The sequence below is a fragment of the Pseudonaja textilis genome, chromosome 3 (assembly GCF_049901715.1).
Source record: "Pseudonaja textilis isolate UNSWEBS1 chromosome 3, rPseTex1.2, whole genome shotgun sequence".
NCBI lineage: Eukaryota > Metazoa > Chordata > Lepidosauria > Squamata > Elapidae > Pseudonaja > Pseudonaja textilis.
In genome coordinates this window covers 117,114,863-117,134,312 of record NC_141992.1, presented here as the reverse complement: position 1 = coordinate 117,134,312, position 19,450 = coordinate 117,114,863, and the positions used below count along the sequence as shown (strand labels likewise).

At 37.9% G+C, this 19,450-nt stretch overlaps 1 protein-coding gene across 1 annotated transcript in view; it reads left to right on the top strand.

Annotated features, from left to right (window-relative positions):
• Positions 1 to 18,898, top strand: part of DAP (death associated protein) — a 44,754-nt gene extending 25,856 nt beyond the window's left edge. The window contains exons 3-4 of the mRNA XM_026701041.2: positions 15,994 to 16,036; positions 18,006 to 18,898. Coding sequence (XP_026556826.1) covers positions 15,994 to 16,036; positions 18,006 to 18,125 — 163 coding nt within the window. The 3' untranslated portion in view covers positions 18,126 to 18,898. The remainder of the gene's footprint in view (positions 1 to 15,993; positions 16,037 to 18,005) is intronic.
• The last annotated feature ends 552 nt before the right edge of the window (positions 18,899 to 19,450 follow it).

Here is a 19,450-nt window from a genome sequence, read left to right as displayed (position 1 = left end):
GCTGTGATAGCTTTCTCTCCATTTTTCAAAAAAATACTCTAGCTGAAATTCAATTCTGAGAATATATAGCAGTTGTGGATGTATAACTAGGTACCAATTGTGCATTGAAATGATATAGTCCGGCAACCTTTTGATGTCCTGGAACAGCATAAGCCTTTGGAATTGGCAGTAATGATGCAAGATTGTGTCATAAATGAAAGAAAGTAACATCTGGGGAGCAGAGCTTGTTTTGGGAAAGAGTTAATTTTTATTTTAATCGTAGTAATGGTTTATACTATAATTTCTGTGCTTTCCACTTCAAATTTATTTAAATGGTGCTCAGAAGGAATTCAAGGATAGCACCAAAAAAAAAAAAAAAAAGCTTTCCCACACTTGATTTTTCATTTGTAGAATCTTTGTTGTGATAAGAATTTTATACTATATAAGAAAAGTAGCAAACTTACTTAATCTTTAAAAGTATTAAATTAGTAGACAAATGTGACATACTTTAATGGTCACAAAATATTAAAATGAGATGCTGCTAATCTCTATCAATAATTCTGTATAGAAGTTATCTACCATACAGTAGTTGTGACTGAGAATAGCCCCTTCAAACTTGATGAGCTTCCACCCTGATCCTTTTAGATATTAAACCAACATGCTATGTCTATCCAGATGGCCTGATATGCAAATACAGTGTGTATATATGAGTCTGTATATGTTTTGGGATGATGGAGAAACTATTTTTAGGGGCAGGGGGGAACAGTAAAATCAGCACAAGCCCATAAATAGGAAGCATTTTTTTCACATATAATTAAAGGAAGGAATAAAGCAAATTCCAGTTGAGAAATATCATTCCTGAAGATACTGTAAGGGATGAGGGTTTATTGCTTCAGTATATCTTCATGTATACAAGGGAAAGGAATGCTTGTGCAAAAATTCTGTAATGTGTATCCTTTTCTACTTTTTGATGTACTAACTTAATAACACAATGGTGGTGGTAGGATTGGTGGTTAAGCACTAGTTATGTGGAAATAATGTAGCTGAAGTGTTAATTGATTCCCTTTTCCTTTTCAATTCCACAGGTGTGTTGAATGTGTACACTATAAGTGATAGAACAGATCATAAGATGCACAAACAATAGCTAGATATATCATTAATGTTTATGAGGGTTTAACAAACTTATAAATAGTCTATTTCCCAGATACTTTTGAGAGTGACTCAATAGGATGTTGGCATGTTAAGGAAACATTTCAATGAACTGCTATTTTTACTGACTAAAAAAAGTGTCTGAGAAAGCCAATTATTATGGATGAGACAAGTCACATTTCTTTATAACATTTATATTTTTCTGAGTAGGCAATTTAAATGAGGCTACGTCCTTGTATTGTAAGAACATTTAAATAACAATTTGTTTCCTTCCGATAGAGTAGCATTTTATACAATGTATGCTGGGTAGTTTCTACAGATGTATATTAGAGGTAAAATAAGTAAATATAGGCATATTTATTATATGAAAATAAAGAGCCAAAGTACCCAGGTTAGGGTATTGTGCTTGAAGAGATCCAAATTGCAAGTGGACCATGGAGTTCATTGCATTACTTTGGACCAGTAGATTGATTGGTTTGGTGAATTACATGAGGTAAAGTCCAAAACAACTGGAAGGTTCTAGTAATCCCATAGGAACATTTTGTTGTTCTGATTAGACAAAAAAAGTAGGCAAGTAGTTCAAAAGCCAGATTTGACAGAATTACTTTTTCCATACTAAATGACTTATGCTAAATATTTTGAGTGGAAATGTAATATTGGATCATAAATGCTCCCAATCCAATTGAGTCTATTGGTTCTGCAAGTTTGAATTTAGAACATGGGCTGATTGAGAGAGCTACTGTGTATTTTGTATTTAATTGTGGAATTATCCCCACATCAAGGAATATATAATGTGTCCAGATGAAACCCTTGCGAATAACAAGAAGTCTGAGAAATGGTCGGCCTCTACTATAGAGCTGTGTGAAAAAGTCTTGCACGCTTTTGGTTTTAAGTTATATTTACATGTTTAATCAACTTTTCACTCAGAAACCACGCAAAATTAGTACTTTGATGAAAATTTCTGTAGTCAGATTGAGATGCATAATTTTTATTAATATAATCAAAGTCTTTTTAAGATTTTGAGTCAGTTTATGTGCTAAAACAAACACAACTTGCATTTTCGAGAATGTTAGGATCAAAAATAGCTAATCTGCAGTGAGCTTTGGCTGACCAATCAAAATGCACACAGATTAAATCTATAAGCCAATCAATGATTGTCATACTCTCTGACTATAAATAGGCATGAAAAGCATCGAGAAATTTAATTGACCTAATTTGCAGGCAAGGATGAAGGCCTTTGCTTTCACCAGTACTGAGCAGCGGCATCGCATCATTGTGCTTCATGAAGAGGGTTACTCCTGTACAGAAATAGACAAGAGAGTGAAATGCCATCGCACCACAGTGAGCAGAGTAGTTGAAAAATACCAAATAACTGGTTCAGTTGATAACAGGTTCCGCTCTGGAAGACCAAGAAAACCGACAAAACGGCAAGATCAGGCTCTGCAATGCATTTCAGTGGCTGACAGGAAGCTCACCTCACCTCAGACTACAAGAATTTGGAGTGAAATGTGATGTAAAAATGTGCACAGGCGCAATACATCGCAAAGGCTGCAGAGCTCAAAGTAAACCTTTGCTCACAGACGCTCACCTCTCGTTGACGTGCGTGGGCCAAGAAGTTTGCCAAGTGGACCAACGAACAGTGGGTCAAGGTCATCTTTTTTTTAATATTTTTTTTATTAATTTTCCAAATTTAAAAAAACATAAAACAAAACTTAAAAGATATTGATTTATAGTAAGAGTAAGATGTAATGGTAAAGGAATAAGTAAATACATATACTGAAAAATGTGAGGAAATGCAAAAGATGTCTTGATGTTGATAACAGTGTATAAAGTTTTGTTTTATGGGTCAAGGTCATCTTCAGTGACGAGAGCAATTTCTACTTGACTGGGAGTCAGTGCAATAAGTATGTCAGAAGATTTCCAGCTGAAGAATTTAGACTATGCTGCCTGAATCTATCTGTGAAGCATCCATTGCACATGGTGATATGGGCCTGTATCACTACTTCTGGTGTTGGTCGGATACAAATCGTGCAGGGAATCATGAATTCCAAGCAGTATGCTGAAGTTCTGGAAAAGACCATGCTTCCTTCAGCTCAGCAACTTGTAGGGTTGGACTTTTACTCCGAGGATGACAACACTCCTTGTCATCAAGCCAAGCCTGTCCAGCAGACAACTCCTGGATTGGCCAGCTCAGCCCGGATTTGAACCCAATTGAGAACTTGTGGGCCAAGATTGATTATGAAATAAGCAAGAAGCATCCGAAGACCAAGCAGGAGCTATTGAATCCATTATTGCAGCCTGGCACCACATTGTCACCAAAGATCATGTGCAAAGGCTTATACAGTCTATGCTGAAGCAATGCCACCTGGTGATAAGCAATAAGGGCTGGCCAATTTCATATTAGTAACCATGTTTGGTTACCTAAACAATCTTTTTCAGGGCCACAAACAATAAAAATGTTAACAAAACATTGGCCTTAGTAATTGCAACACGTATGCCACTGGGGATGCATCAGTTAATCTGTTTGCATAGTCATTGTAAGCATGCAAGAAAATTCACAATCCCTATCCAAACAGCACCAAATTGCAAAAAGCTTATGCTTTTCACTAAAAACCCAGTATTTATTTCAATATAACAATATTTGCATAGCAGTTAGCATAAAATATCACAAAATCAATGGCCTATCCAAAAAAATGTCATAAACCGTAAAGTGTGCGGGACTTTTTCACACAGCTGTAGGCTTTCATTTGATTCACAAACTTCAAATGCTTTCCTCTGGAAGATGTACTTCAGCATGTTTAAGATTTGGGTTCAACAAACCATTGCCACACTGACCCTTTATATCTAACCTGAAAATTCTTATGGCCTATAAGTTGATTATAGATGGTTGCCAGATTCTAAGAATTATATTGCCCTTCTTTCTTTGCATAACTTCTCAATTCTGGAACATGTGAGTCCCTTGTATTTTCTCTCTTAGAGAGAAAACAAAGAGAAAACAAATATCATTTATTTTAATAAATAATTAAATAGTAAGGGTAATGGAGATAGCAGGACTACCCAGCAGTTGTTTATGCCACACTGCAATAAGTACAGGAGAGAGAAGAATGTAAGCACAATATTATATGAATATAATTATTATCATGAAATGTAATGTAGTATGATCAGGAAATTCAAGATGTCTATATCTACTGGCAAATGTGAGATAATCTATGGCTTCTGCTAATGCGTTATAGATATCTTATATTGTAATTTCAAGTAGAGTTGAAATAAATCGTTGTCTTTAAAAAGTAATAGCACTGTCCCAGCAATCTGATAATTAATGTGGTTTAAAGCTAGGACATAGAATTTTCATCTTATTTTTCATTGCCATGAATTCTTTCAGCACGATCTTTAGGATAAGATTAACACAATGACTTTAAATTGAAATCTAAGAAAACCTTCTTGGAGGCATGTATGTTATTTGTATGACATTTATATAGTGTATAGATCACTAAAAGCTCGAAACAACCCAAACCAATCTTCAGTTACCAGAGATCTGTAAAAATAGGTCAACTTCATTGCTGCAGTGGAACACTGCACTCTTACCCTTTGAATGCAGAATACTTTACTACAAAGGGAAATGTTCTGTTATCATTCTTGAACTAATGTTTTTCAATCTCATGGAGAGTTCCCTTTGTTCTAAAGACATTTTTTAAAGACCAAAGAGTACTTGCTAGTGACCTTCATGTCTGAAAATACCTAAACCTACCGTGTTTCTCCAACAATATGCCCCCCCCCCCAATTAGGAAGGCCCAGCATGTTTTCTAGGCATAAGGTGAAATTAAGTACCTCCCCCCAAATTTAGGCCTATTTAAACCATGCATTTCCCACCATTTCTCACATCACTTGAACTATACGAGGTGAAGAAAAATGGGGGGAAAGGGTGGGGGGAACTTGCCTTCAGGAGCCCCCCACCGGGAGTCTTGGCTAGAGCACCCAGTGGGCAGATTTGCCTCTGTTGACCAATAGAAGTGCTCCGCGGGCAGAATCACCTCACTATGAGGCCACTTCTATCGGCTGATAGAAGCTCCCTGAGGGCAGTCACCAGCCGCTTCTATTGGCTGATAGAAGCGGCCTCGTGGTGTGCCCAGCGGGCAGCCACGCCTTACTGTCTTATTCTACGGGCAAACTACAGGAATGGGGTGAGGTAGGTACTGTATTTGTGCAAGCCATGCCACAGACTATAATGTCTGTGCCAAAGCCAAAACTATGTTTGTGGATTACCCTCGCCCTTGTACTGTCTGAAAAAAAGTTGCCAAAATACCTCACCAACCACACAAGGGAGAGCTGAAGCTGGACTCAACCACCTGTCAGTGGTTGGGCTGCAAGCAAAACCTCGAGAAGAAGGTAGGAGAAAGGCGGGCTATTTAGCTCGCAGTTTTACGGACAGCAATCTCCGCGTTCCCCCTCGAAGCATACCTTCTCCATCGAAGATGCTAGTGGATTGCAAGAGGCACAAAGATCCCCCCGACCTCCTTTTGAAACCAGTTGAGCAATTGAATAAACTGCAAATTCCCTTAGTTGGCAGCCTCAGCGGAGGGGCCCGGAACTGCCCATTGCAGGTGATAGGTGGAATCAGCTTTTTTATCGACCCTCCTGTGACCCATTCCATCCAAGTGGTTGCAGTGGGAAATCGGGGGCGGGGAAAATAGGGCTATCTGAGGGGACAAAGAAGGGTGGCTGGCTCAGGAAGTAGAAATGCAGTGGGAATCTTGAGATTGTCTGATATTTACTCTGACAACGTTATACATACGCGATTGAGTTTGCAGTTGGGAACCTGATGCATAGCCATGCCTCGCCACGAGGCCACTTCTATTGGCTGATAGAAGCGGCTGGTGACTCTGCCCTCGGGGTGCTTCTATCAGCCGATAGAAGCAGCCTTGTGGCAAGGTGTGGCTACCCGTGGGGCGCTCCACGAGGTTGCTTCTATCGGCCAATAGAAGCGGCTGGTTACTCTGCCCTCGGGGCACTTCTGTCAGCTGATAGAAGCGGCCTCATGGCAAGGTGAGTGCGCATGGGGCACTCTAGCTGGGGGTGCGCGTGGGGGGAGGAAATTAAGTCACTGCTGAAAAGACAGCCTAGCCGTTTTTTCAGGGCTCAAAAAAAGAAAAAAAAGATCCGGCCTTATTTTGTGAGAAAGAGTAGTATCACGTAATTTATAAAACTAAACCTTGATTTCTTAGGGATGATTCTTGCATGTATCGCTGTTTTGCTCGCATCATTATAGCAGCAAATAATGAGTAGTAGTTACAGAATAGTTGTCTGTAACAAGAATAACACTGCAGGCTGAATCTGAAGCACAATATTTTTTAACAGGATTAGTTACACAGCTATTTGAGAGTGGCATGGCGGCCCAGAGATGAAGACACTCACCTTTCACTCAGCAGGTAGAGAGTTCAATCCTAGGTAGTATCAGATGTTTCTCTCCTAGGGCAGAAAGAAAAAAAAATCTTCTGTGAACTCTGTGTGTGGGCATCCAGTTAATAAGCAATCAGCTCCATCCAGTCACCCCCAACTCTACCTCAAATTAAGGGATTACTGGGTTGTAAAGGGCTATTTGAATTTGCCAGGAGTAATTAAAATGAATGAAATAAATGCATTGTTGTTGTTGAAGTAGGAATATTGTGAATAATCAAATGCTTTTCAAGTAGCAGTGAAACATTGGTTCGACAAACTGTTTGAACACATTGACAGGACTAAATAGATTGCATCAAGGTTTTCAATAACAAAGGATATTTTTCACCTCTTATTGTTGAAAGCCTAAATTGATACAATTTTGCATTTTAGAATTCTTAAGGAAATTTAGGGCAAAACTACATAAAGCCTTTTATAGTAGAATAATCTATAGCAGTGGTTCCCAAACTTTTTCAGTCCACAGCCCCCTTTGTGCTACAAACTCATCCTCGGTGCTCCCCACCCAGGGGTGGGATTTAAATTTCTGTGGGTGTGGCCTAATTTGAGGGCATGGCTTGCTGGTCACGTGAATGGGTGGGTGTGGTTTGCTGGTCATGTGACTGGTTGGCATGGCTTGCTGGCTGGGCATGGCTTGCTGGTCACATGACCGGATAGGTGTAGTTTGGTGGTCATGTAACTGGGTGGGCGTGGCCTGGTGACTGGCAAACCAAATACAAGTGGTCCTCGGTTAATGGCTGGTTGTTTAGCAAGTATTCTAATTTACGATTGGCCTCCCCAGAGCTACTTGACCTGTTTTTGGAGTTTTGACAGCCATGCACACACACATATACAAATACTCCCTTCTAACCCTGCTGGAGCAGATCATTGGACTAGAATCGGCAAGGCATCCCTGATTAGATTCTAGTAGTGAATAAAATCTAATGCTTTGCCGATTCTTATTGATTTGTTTTATTTTTATTTCTTTATTTTATGTTGCTGAATTGCATTGACATGTGTGTCCCTTCTTGTGCACAGCCCAGAAGCTTTTGTTATTCTTTGCAGCAAAAATTACCGACCTCTGGCTTTGCTCGACTTTTCAAACGTGCTACCACTGCCACGTTTTAGGTGCCACCTCCACAGGTCCACTCCATTGAGCTCGCTGCACCGGAGGGACTTGCCCAAGCAAGTCTGAGCGAAGCAGTGCACCAGGTCAATGGGGTGAGCCTGAAAGAGGGAAAGAGAGAGAGAAGGAAGAAAAGAAAGAGAAAAGGGAAAGAAAGAAAAAGGGACAGGAAGAAAGAGGGGGGATGGAAGGAAGGGACAGAAAGAAAAAGAAATAAAGAAGGAGGGAGGGAGGAGAAAGATAATGAGATATCTATTCTAGTCCAATCACCTGCTCCAGCAGGGTTAGAAGGGAGAGTGTGTGTGTGTGTGTGTGTTCTCCTTGTAATTTACTAGTACATTTTGGTTTTGCCTTCTTCAGAATTGGCACTTTAAAACATTGGGAAAAGTAATTTTTTTTAGGGTGGAGATCTGGTCCAGTGGATGCTGTTTAAAGCCTCAACAAAATGTGAGAGCTTCCTGATAGTCTTGACCATGTTTCGTCCACAAAACCTTTAATAGAAGCCAAAGATGTTTCAGTGTACTGGCAAAGATGTTTCAATGTGGAAAAGGGCCACAGACTAAACTAGGCCTCATTTCAGTCTGATGCATCAGCGCTCTCTCTCTCTGTCTCTGTCTCTCTCTCTCCTCTCTCCCTCCCAGACTGGCTTTGCTCTACTTTTCCAATGTGCCTGCGGGGCTAGCGCTTCGAACATGGATGGATGGATGGATAGAGACAGGTAGGTAGGTAGGTAGATATATTAGTAGGTAGGTGGGTAGGTAAGTAGGTAGGCAGGCAGGAAGACAGACAGACCTTTTGGATGGATGGATGCAACAGTCAATGGGGTGACCCTGCAGGGCCTCGAACGCCCCCCTGCCACCTCTTAGTGCCCCCCTGCCAGCCCCCTTGCCTCTTAGCGCCCCCCTAAGGCATCCTACCACCCCCCAGGGGGCGGTACCGCCTACTTTGGGAACCACTGATCTATAGCAAGACATATTCCTGAGACTTATAGTGAACACTGAATCAAATTTAATACATTTGATGTTTTGGATAATAAAATGTTTTATTATGCAAACTGAAATTTGATTTGAGTTTTTTCATTTTCTAAAGTTAGAGGGAATTGTAATGGAGATTTTTATAAAGACACTCCTTTGATATCCTTTTGTTTTAAAAAATGAAATATAGGGATTGAAGAGAAATCTAAATCATCCATTATTAGTACTTTTAAAATCTATAGAACAAATATGTGCAAGCCAACACTTAATGTATTTTTGCACTGTAAGGCACTCCAGACCATAGGACGCACCTAGCTTTTACAGAGGAAAAGAAGAAAAAAAATCTGCCTCTGCCTCCCAGCAATTTGCCTCCTTACAGCAAACAGCCTGGTCAGCTTCAGCACAGTCTGATTTAGCACGAGCGGCTGATTGGTGGTTGGATCAGCCTCCCGGAATACTGTTGATCAGCTGTTCCAGGCTGCAGGAATCGCCGCCTCCTTCGCACCCCCCATTTTTGGCCTCCACGCATCCCGTTTTCAGCCCGTTCCAGGCGGCGGCAATTGTGCCAATCCCTGCCACCTGGAATGGGCTGAAAACGGGATGTGTGGAGGCCGAAAACGGGGCGCATGGAGGTGGCGATGGACGGTGACGATCCCTGCAGCCTGGAACAGCTGATTGTGCTAAATCAAGCTGTGCTGAAACTGACCAAGCTGCAAGGAGGCAAATTGCTGGGAGACAGAGATCGAAGAGTGGGTGCCAATGAGTGGGCAGGGCTTTGGCACTCCATAACATGCACAGTCATTGTCAGCCACTTTTTGAGGGGGAGAAGTGCATCTTATAGTGTGAAAAATACGGTAGATTTTTCCAAATGTTGTGATATAGTTTAAAATATAGAAACCAAAAAGCACATGTATAAGTCCATGCTGTTTTAAAAACAGTTGCTTAAAAGTTGATATTAGAAGAAACGTGGATGAAAATACATGCAGTTAAGATTTGGAAAATTATAAATCAGCAAAACTGAATTTAGTAGATTTGCTCATTCATTTAATAAGATTATTATTTATTAGTGCTAGAACATCTTCCTAAATACAGGCTAACATACTAGGGACCTTAATTACATACCTTACTTAGAAGATTGATTATCCAGGGATGACAAATGAGAGTCCTCCTCTCCCCCAAAATGAAACTTTATTTGAAAACACAGACATTATTGAAAGATGCTGCACGTTTCTAACGCTGCATGTAAGTAAAGAGAAATTGGCTCAGTGGGGATGTGCAAATAGTGCAGCATTTATCATATCCTCCACTGAGCTGAGTAAAAGAATGATGATTGGGGAATGTTTAATACGTTATAGTTATGTGAAATCTGCCATCAAACTGTTGGACTGCTTGCAACAGGGAGTAAGGGAAAATTTCATTGCTATTAAACCTGGATCTTTGGACTATTTGCTATCTGGGGTGATGAGAGTTATAATTCAGCGTATGTGTGCATGCTCAAGGCCCTTAAACCAATGACTGTGTTAAATCTTCATCTTGTATGCTAGCACTTTGTCTGTCTGCTTTTTGTTTTTTTATTTTAGAATGGTGCAAAAATAATAGCCATGGTCTTTTTTTTTAAGGCCCTCAGGGGTGTATCTATAAGTACACATTAATTCTTCAAAAGGCTTGGGGGCAAATTATTTGCAACTGTGCAACTTTATTTAGGAAAAATAAACTGCTTACTTTTATTTAGTTTCAAAATTTTGAAGGTTCATCAGTGCCATCCTGTGGAAAGCTTTGTAAATGTGCAGCTGGGCTTAAGCTGTTAGGAAAACAATATTGTGTATTAATAAAATGCCTGACATTGTATCAGTCTGGTAACAAAATCTGAGCATTGTGAGAAGCAAACGATAATTAAATAGTGGTCAGAAAATCCAAATTCTTTTAATTTTAAGACAGCTGCTTGCTAGAAAAATTGTATTTCTCAAATGAAATTTAAAAAATTAAAGTGGAAAAGTAAGTAGAATTCTCCCATTGAGAGCACCCTATGAGATTCATCATAGCTGCATCAAGGCAAGTTTGTGTATTTTTAAAATATTAATTTGCAATTCCTCTGTGTTTTTTATGTAGCAGAAGATACCAGTATTGATTATTTTACAAAATAATTTCCACGCACCCTATGAGATGGGGATTGTGGTTTGGCCTTATCCAACGCCCACATTTTCACTAGAGGGTAAGCGCAGCAAGCATTCTGAGGTGCCTGCATTTCAATTACTATCATCATACCTTTAGAATATCCATGATCAGAAAGAGGCTTTCTGTGTGACTAAGCAAGAATAATCATCATGTCCCAGGTTCAATAGTAGTCATGCCAATATTTCCCTTGCAGCAACAACACTGCAAAGTATTAATAAAAAAACACAAGCCTTCTTTAGGGATTCACAGATAAAGGCTAAGCAATAATAGAGTGTGTTAGTGTACATGCTTCCCTTTCTCCACTCTATGAGTCCAGTTGTTTGAAAAGAAACACATGTACAAAGATTGGGCCAGCACATGCAGCCCCATCTATGACTGAAAATTTTGCTAAAGCTCAAAAGACAGATCATTGTCCCAAACCGTATTTGGCTTTGGGGGGGATTATTGCCCAAATACACACAAAGTATTTTAAAAATGCTAAAGGGCTATATGAAATATTATAGATGTGATCTAACAGTAATTAAGAGTGACTGCATAGAGATCAAGACTGTCAGATCTTTTTTTTTAGCTTAAATGGATCTTTTCTCAGAGATTTATTTGCAGCGTCAGTAAACTGCATGTTTAATCCCTTGTGTTATAATATATTAGAATTCTGTTTTGGGGGATTAAAAATAAATGAAACCCTGAAAGAAACCAGTGTTCAGCAGTTTGTTTCATAACAGCGTATGAGTGACATAGGAATGCTTGAAAAAAAAATGCTATTTTCTCCTCCATATGTTAATTGATACAAAGAAAACTCTTTGCTTATCTTAGGTAAAAAATATTCTCTCAGAAATATAACAAATTATTAGTTTTAAAAATCAAACCTGTTACAATTCAATATGATGTTTCTAAAAGAACCTGTTTTATTTTTTAAAACCTTGACAATAAAAGTATCTTACATCTTCAAGCCAATATCTGTCAGAGCAGCCACTATAGCTTTCGAAATACTGGGAGTGTAAGTTACACTTTGCATGCAACAAAACCAGAGTGTAAAGCAGTGCTGTCGAACTCCTGGCCTGCGGGCTGGATGTGTCACGCACTGACCACACTCACACCTGGTTTAGCAAAGGGGGAAAAGGTCCTGATATGTCACATGATGATGCCATGATGACGTGAGCTTGATACCCCTGATGTAAAGTATTAATACTGAAACTTTATTTCTTCCTCCTCTTAATTATGCCCCTTAGCACTGGACAAGAGAGAGAGATCACTGCAAGTTTTCTCTATCCTTTGTTATTTTTAGCTGTTATTGGTGATAGATGGTGTTGTATGTATAGGAATTCGGAGCGAGGTCCTCTTAAAAAAGAAATAGAAAGACAAAATACAAGCTCTATGATTACCATTGAATTGGAACAGTCTGGCACAAATACTAAGCTTTCAGTTTGCTGCCAGTTCTAGTAATGTATCTCAGGGATCTTTGGTCAGCATAATTATTTAGGGAGAAGAGGTCAGAGCTCCAGAGAAGCACTGACATTTGGGAAGAATGAAATGTCTTTTGAAAGTATGTTTTTTTCTTCTTCTCAGATGATCAGAGATCATTTGTATTTCTTCCAGGCTTGCAACTTGTTGGCATGATCTTTGATTTACCTGCTGTCCCAAAACTCTTTTTTATATGTTTAATATTCCAGTTTTCTTTAAAAAAAGAGAAAAGAAAACTCATAATTGGCTATGTGCCTCTTCATCCATTGCAATTTTCATTCTCATAATAGCTTGTAAAAGAGTCTAGGCTTTGCCCTGTGGAATTTATATCTGAGTCTGCATTGAAAACTGTTTGATACCCTAAGTGTTCTCTGTAGCAGGTGATGGGGTCAATGAACTTTAAAAAGAACTAAAGAAAAAGAGATAACCATGAATCAAGTTTTGTGGACATGTTTTATTACCAGCAGTATTGTCCTCTTCCCATATGTTTTTGTTGTCGTTCCCAGATTAATTTACCAGCAGTATTGTCCTCTTCCCATATGTTTTTGTTGTCGTTCCCAGATTAATTTACAGCCAGATATTTACAAGTAGTCTCCTGTCCAAGTACTAATCAAATCTTTTAATATTAATAGTGTGCTTGCCCAGACAGAGTTGTGTATTTGCCTTTTTCACGTCATATGTGACCAGGCAAGTATCAATTCTCAAACCTGGTTTAGCTGAGGGCAAAATGTCACAAGATCTTCCTGTCTAGTACTCTCTGTTTGTATAAACTGATACCTGGCATATATTCCAATTAGTAAAGTGTTGGCTATGCCTGCCAAGGATAGTAGACATTATTGTCAAACCTCTGAGGGCTAATTTATTGAAGATTCTTACATGTGTTGGTAGAAATATCCTTCTGGGTTCAGTTCCAAGTGGGGAAAAAAACACTGGAAACATGGAGGCTATTTGGAAAGATGGTTTAATGGTGGACAGCAGGACCACATGGCTTGAAGCTCCAAAGTGAAAAGGATGATCACATGCTTCAAGGTGAAGGAAAAGAGAAAGAAGGGGGCGGCCTTAGTGTTTTTGTTCCTGTGCGAGAAGTGTATCCCATTGGCTGTCAGACTCCCAGGGGCAGGGATCTTAGCCAAATTTGTAGGCCTTCCTGAGTTCCAGGTTTGGTTGAGCCTTGCTGGATGATGATTGCACTGAAAGGGCTCTTGAGCAATTGTTATACCTTTACCTGGAGATCTTTGTTATATAAAGTATTCTGGCTCAGGCTTTAATGGCCCACCCATTAACAAAGGTTGGGGGGCGAGTTTCTGCCTCTCTGAGTTTCTACTTTATTGTTTTTAGGGGAAATATTCTGCCTTTTTAATATTTCCCAGGATATTTCATTTTTCTAGGAGCAGGGTAGGTGCTAACTTCCTACAAATGCTCTTAGGCATATGCTACCATTGCAAGCCCCTAGCTGCCTAGGCCTTGCCCCCCCCCCACCCCCCATTAAGCCAATTTATCCATTTATTCCTCAGCCCAAATTATGAGCACTTTACCTTGTTGCTGCCCCCTGTTTTTGTGTAGTTAGCTTTTAAGTTGAAATAGTTTCCATAAGCATGCTTTCCAAAGTTTTTGCAGAGTCAGAGAGAAAGAATATGCAAACTGGTGTCTTTCCTGCTATAGGCAACATCATAGCAATGATTATTCTTGAAGATATTGGTAGATAAATATATTTGGGAATGATTGTCAGAAAATGTTGTATTCAACTTTCATGGTTCATTGGAGAATAATAAAAACTGAAAGGTCAGGGGGAAAATATGTGAGGAAATCATTCAAATTCAGATTTGCCATTATAAAGCCTTTCAGAAAATGCCAGAGCAGGCAAATCATGTGTGAAAACTAAATTACATGTTTTATTAATATACTGTCTGCTACTTGTTATTCTTTATTTTCTTCATGTGTATTAAATGCTTAGTAGATACTCATTCCTGACGTTTGCAAAGCAAAAATGTGCTCCAGAAATGTCATAATTCACTTCCCTTAATTTTATGTTGTAGTAATTAGAATAAATCCACTCTTTGAGAAGATACCTCACCTCCCCCCAGATATTTGAGAAGAGACTGGAAAAAATGCAAACCCATGTTATTTTGCAACTTGAAGCACCGCCTGTGGCCAATACCTTTGAAATCTTTCTACATAATAGAAATTACTTACTACCCACAAAGAAGCCTGAGTTTATACATTCATCTGCTTCTCTTGCCCCATGGTGCTTGAAGCATTTTGTTTATTCTGCTGCTTGCTAGGTCTGGCTGCGTTTGGAAATGAAGGTAGAATTAGAAGAGCTTATTTACTACAAGTACATTGTAGCCTGGTGAAGAGATCAGAGCAGCTCATGCACAGTTCCCAGGTGTCCTTTTTAGCAGGTGGCTTTAAGGACCTTATGTATTTGTGCAGTGGAAAAATTGGGGGTGGTGAGTTAGAGAATTGCATACCTAAATAGAAATTAAACACATTACCTTGTTAATTATGTTACTTTTTTCTGTTATTTGATTAGTCTAGCATGATTAACACACAGTGGGAAACAGGAGATGCATTGCTACATTTCCCTTTGATTCGCCAGAAATGAAATGTCTGAAGATAGCATAGTATCTACCAAACCTGCCATTAAGATTCTGTTTTTTATACTTACTGGAATTAAGCCCTACTAGACAACTAGAAAAAGTAGAAGGCGAGGGATGATGAATATTGTAAATGTCGAAGGAGTAGAAAAACCGAGAAAAGTCTTGTCAGCTAGTTCAATTGCCTGTTAATCCTCCTCACTGATAATGTGCATTGTCATTGAGTTCATAAGGGTGATGGCTACTGCTCTTGTATTAGTGACTTGAACTAGCTTACTTATTTATTTCAGTTAAATTAGAAGCAAGTAGTAGAAGAACCTACTGTAGGTAATGTTCCAAGCCACACTTTTTCTATTCAAGAAACTAGGTTTAACTATCTTAATAGCTGTGGATAGATCTCCTTCAGTAATATATATAATAGTGGGTGGGAGCAAGAAATGGTCTACTACACTAAGATTTGCTGGAAATTGATGAGGATATTGACTTTCATTTCCACTTCTTTAGGAACAGCAACAATAAAAACATAGTATTGAACCCCTGAGAAAAACAGTACATTGATATGTGACAAACCTAAACCTAGCTCATTTTTAGTATTTGGCATTTATAACTTTTGTATTTGGCTCCAGTTACTAAATTTTGCAGTTCTTTTCAAACAAACAAACATTGGAGGGAGAATAACAAAATCAATGGATCACTGCTGTAACTGTCAGCTACAACTATTATTGTTGTAACAATTATGCTCTTCATCATTTTAATTGCCATTGATGTTTTTATTCATATTTGTATAGTGATAAACTCTGTAGTAGCTTCTATTTTAAAGAAGACAACTTCTATGGTTTCCAATGGTACTTCCACTTGTATTCTTTCATTATTTTTTTTAATCAAAAACACCTTAGAATAAACCTGTTCGTCTCGTGCACTAATTGATTAAGCATAAATAAGGTCAAGTAGGTTGCATACTATGGCTGTTTTGAGCAAATTAATTTCTAAGCAGGGCTATTTTGAAAGTTTGATTATATCTTTCAAATGTCTTAATTTTGCTTTATGGCTTTTATTAAATTAAATTGAGTATTTTACTAAATGTTCCCCTTTTATTTTCCAGTCCACCTAAACCAACTGTGTTTATTTCTGGTGTAATTGCAAGGGTAAGTCATCATTTTCAATAATTTTCAGCTTTTCACTGTGACAATATGAATTGCAAATGTCTGCTATGTTTGTTTTGGTCAATGATTTTCCTTACCAAGGAAGCTGTTTTTGTTACATCAGATAACATAATTCAATTGTGTAATTCCCATTATCTTGGAAAAGAAAAATACTTGTTTATTTAGGTTTTTTAATAGGATGTGAATTACCTCATGAGCTATGTATTTAAAAATGTTATCAGTTGAACTGTAACTCCCTTTTTTGTTTAATTTCAATCTCCCCTGTCTTTGTAAATGTTGTCAGGGCAATATATGTCATTAAAACATTAATAGAGTGTATAGAAAACTGGCAGCAATAAAATTAACAGTTTTGCAGTTTTAAAGTTGGAAAATGAAAAGTAAAAAATATGTATATTGGAACATGAAGGAAAATAGTTTGTATTCTTCAAAACTTAGCTTGATATCCTGGAGGACTGGAAAATTTCTAGTCTGAGTTGTGAAACTAATAGAAATAATGCCTAAAGATATATTTTGGAAAATAGGGAGTTCTTTCCCAGGTACTGAAAATATAACAAAGTAAATTAGAGGACACCTTTTTTTTTTCAAAAACGAATGCAGTCTTGTGGTATCTTCTGGACCCCTAAATTTGTTACATCCTTACAGCATAAGGATGTTGACTGAAAATGCTTAGGCTTGTGAAAAACACACTAAACATCTGAAAAGTATCAGGAAGAGACAAATTGCATTAGATTATACAAATATAACTTATCCACATAACTACTCAGCAAATAAAAATTCTGAAAGACATTGATTTTTCTTGCTTACAATACACCCAGGTGCGGCTACAAAATCATATATTAAACTTTTAAAGTTATATTTCATTTACTTCAATGTATTTGAAAGCAATCAGATGTGTAACACCATAAGAGCATCATTTCCTTTTTTAAAAATAAAACTTCAGTTTCAGGTGCAAATATTAAGTATACTTCAATTTTGACTTGTGTTTCAAAAAGCCCAGCACACTGGAAGTTCAGTGTCCAATATCTGAAAAGACTTTACTGAACGTTATAGACTTTAATGGATTTAGAATTTGCAATACTTACAGATTCATTCAGGCATAATTCTAAACAGTTCCCACTACTACTATAGTATTTTTGGAGGCTGAAATTGAGCAAGTCCAATAATCCATTCACAAACAAACATACCTTATGGATTTCTAATTGGGTCATGCTGATATATACTAGCTTTTTGAAGCATGTGCTTGGGAGATAAGGTGAGACTAGAATTTGCTGCATGCTGCTTAATGAGCAAGAGAAATCAAACTTTTACAGGGTTTGCAAAGCTGACTAAGTATTAAAATCTGTTAGGATTGATAAACACTGTTTACATAATTAGAAAAATCAAACCTGGCAGGAGTTGTCCCCCTCCAGGAGTTGTGAGACTGTCTAGAAACTAGAAGAATTATGCTTGGATTCACTGATGAGTGAAATCAGCTAGCCTTCATCAGCACCACATCTTAAGTTTGTCAATCTTGATATTATTATTGTTGAGGGAAACATGTAAAGGCAGTTTATTCAAAGCTAACAGTATTCTGAACAGCATGCGTGTGTGAAAAAGATTTTTACTAAAGTGATTTCAGTAGTTAACAAAAATTTAAGTGACCTCAAATATAAATGTTCATTTCCCATTCCCAAATTCAGTCACTAACCAGAATTCTGCTACCCAAATACTTTTCATGCTTATAGAAGAAGGATGCCACTGTGGCCTTTCAAAAATCTGTAACAAGATTTGAAGGATGTTGTAGCCTGTTTGAAGCTTTGTGTGCAGATTCAAAAGTTCTGAACTCCAAATTCCAAGAGTCTGAACTTCTGACAGAAAAACTGAAAGCGCAAAACTTTGTTATTCTTAAAAAGGGAGAGAGACTAATTGTTATGTGTCATGTTTTTAATGCTGATGTTTGTTCTTTAATTAGGGTGATAAAGACTTCCCTCCAGCTGCAGCACAAGTGGCCCATCAAAAACCACATCCCTCTGTGGAAAAACTTCCTCCCCCACAACATGTCAATCAATACATCCATCAGCCCCGTAAATGAATTGCTTCTTCCAGGCCAGCCGTGGTGTTTTACAAATGGAAAGATTAAGAGATGTCTGCTACCAGATCTTTTAAAAATGGGTATCTCCTGCTTTTGCCTTAATTCCTATGGTTTAACTTTAAATGGTTTAATAAAGGGGAGGGGAGAGTAGAAAGAGGGAAAATCACTTAATTTGTTCCCAGCTGAAAAGCAGAATTTTCTGTACTGCCATGAAAAAGGTTATGCTCATACCAATGCAACACACTGCAGATAGTTTAGGTTAATAATTTCTTGGAATAATTATTTTAAGCTTTTTCTATTCTTGGGTATTGGCATTCCAGGAACATGTTAAGAAAGTTGTAATGGCTTATAACTTTTTCTTGCTCTTTTCTAATGAAGTTTTTAAAAAATATGTGTGATTCAGATTTCATTGGGATTGTTCATGTTCTGTTCTTAAATGTTTTTCAGGAAGAACTAGCTGCTTATATTTTTTTTAATGAATAATCTGAAATGACAATTTCTCTTGCAATATGTGTCTTTTAAGAGAATGATCCTGCAGCTCTGGCAACGTAGCCAAACATTCTGATTATAGCCTGGTTCTCTGCATTTCTTTCCAGATTAATAGAAGAATGAGCAAATAATTAAAAGATTGTATAGATCTGCTTGTTGCTTCATTTTTAGATACTCCTGAGGTTTGGGCACTTTTTCACCTTTTCAAAATGGTTTTTACACATGTAGGAATCAGATATGCAGTCTTTCCTACGAATAAAATTGTAGATTACGGTACATGGAAAGTTGGCTGAAATGTTTTTTTTCCTGGGAATCTGTATGTGCAAATAGTTCTTCAATAAACCATGAATGAATATTTAGGTTTAAAATGCCCTGTGTGCACCTTACAATGCTATAGATCATAGTCAATTATTGCAAATTTGATATAGTTATACACTGACAAAGTTTTGTGCTAGGTGAATCTGGTGAAAGATGAAGTAATGTATATTGATGAGCAAGCAGTGTTCTTGCTTCTTTTTCATAGCAAACAGGCCAGCTCTCATGTGAGAAGCAATCTCAGATTTCAACTTGCTGCTGAAAAATATGTGTCCCTTTGTTTGTCAGATGTATCTGTTACATTCAGTGGAAACTATGTGAGCAGTGAGACACATCTGAATGGAAGCTTGCAATGGCTATATGTGAATAATATATTTGCTGAACTGGAGAAAGAAGTAAACCATATAAGCTACTTTGTGAAAGCTGGTGATGCATACCCAACTGTATTGCAGCTGCATAATTTTAAAATCATCCAGTTCTATATAATCCTATTTCCCTTACTTTTTTATAGGTACTTTCAT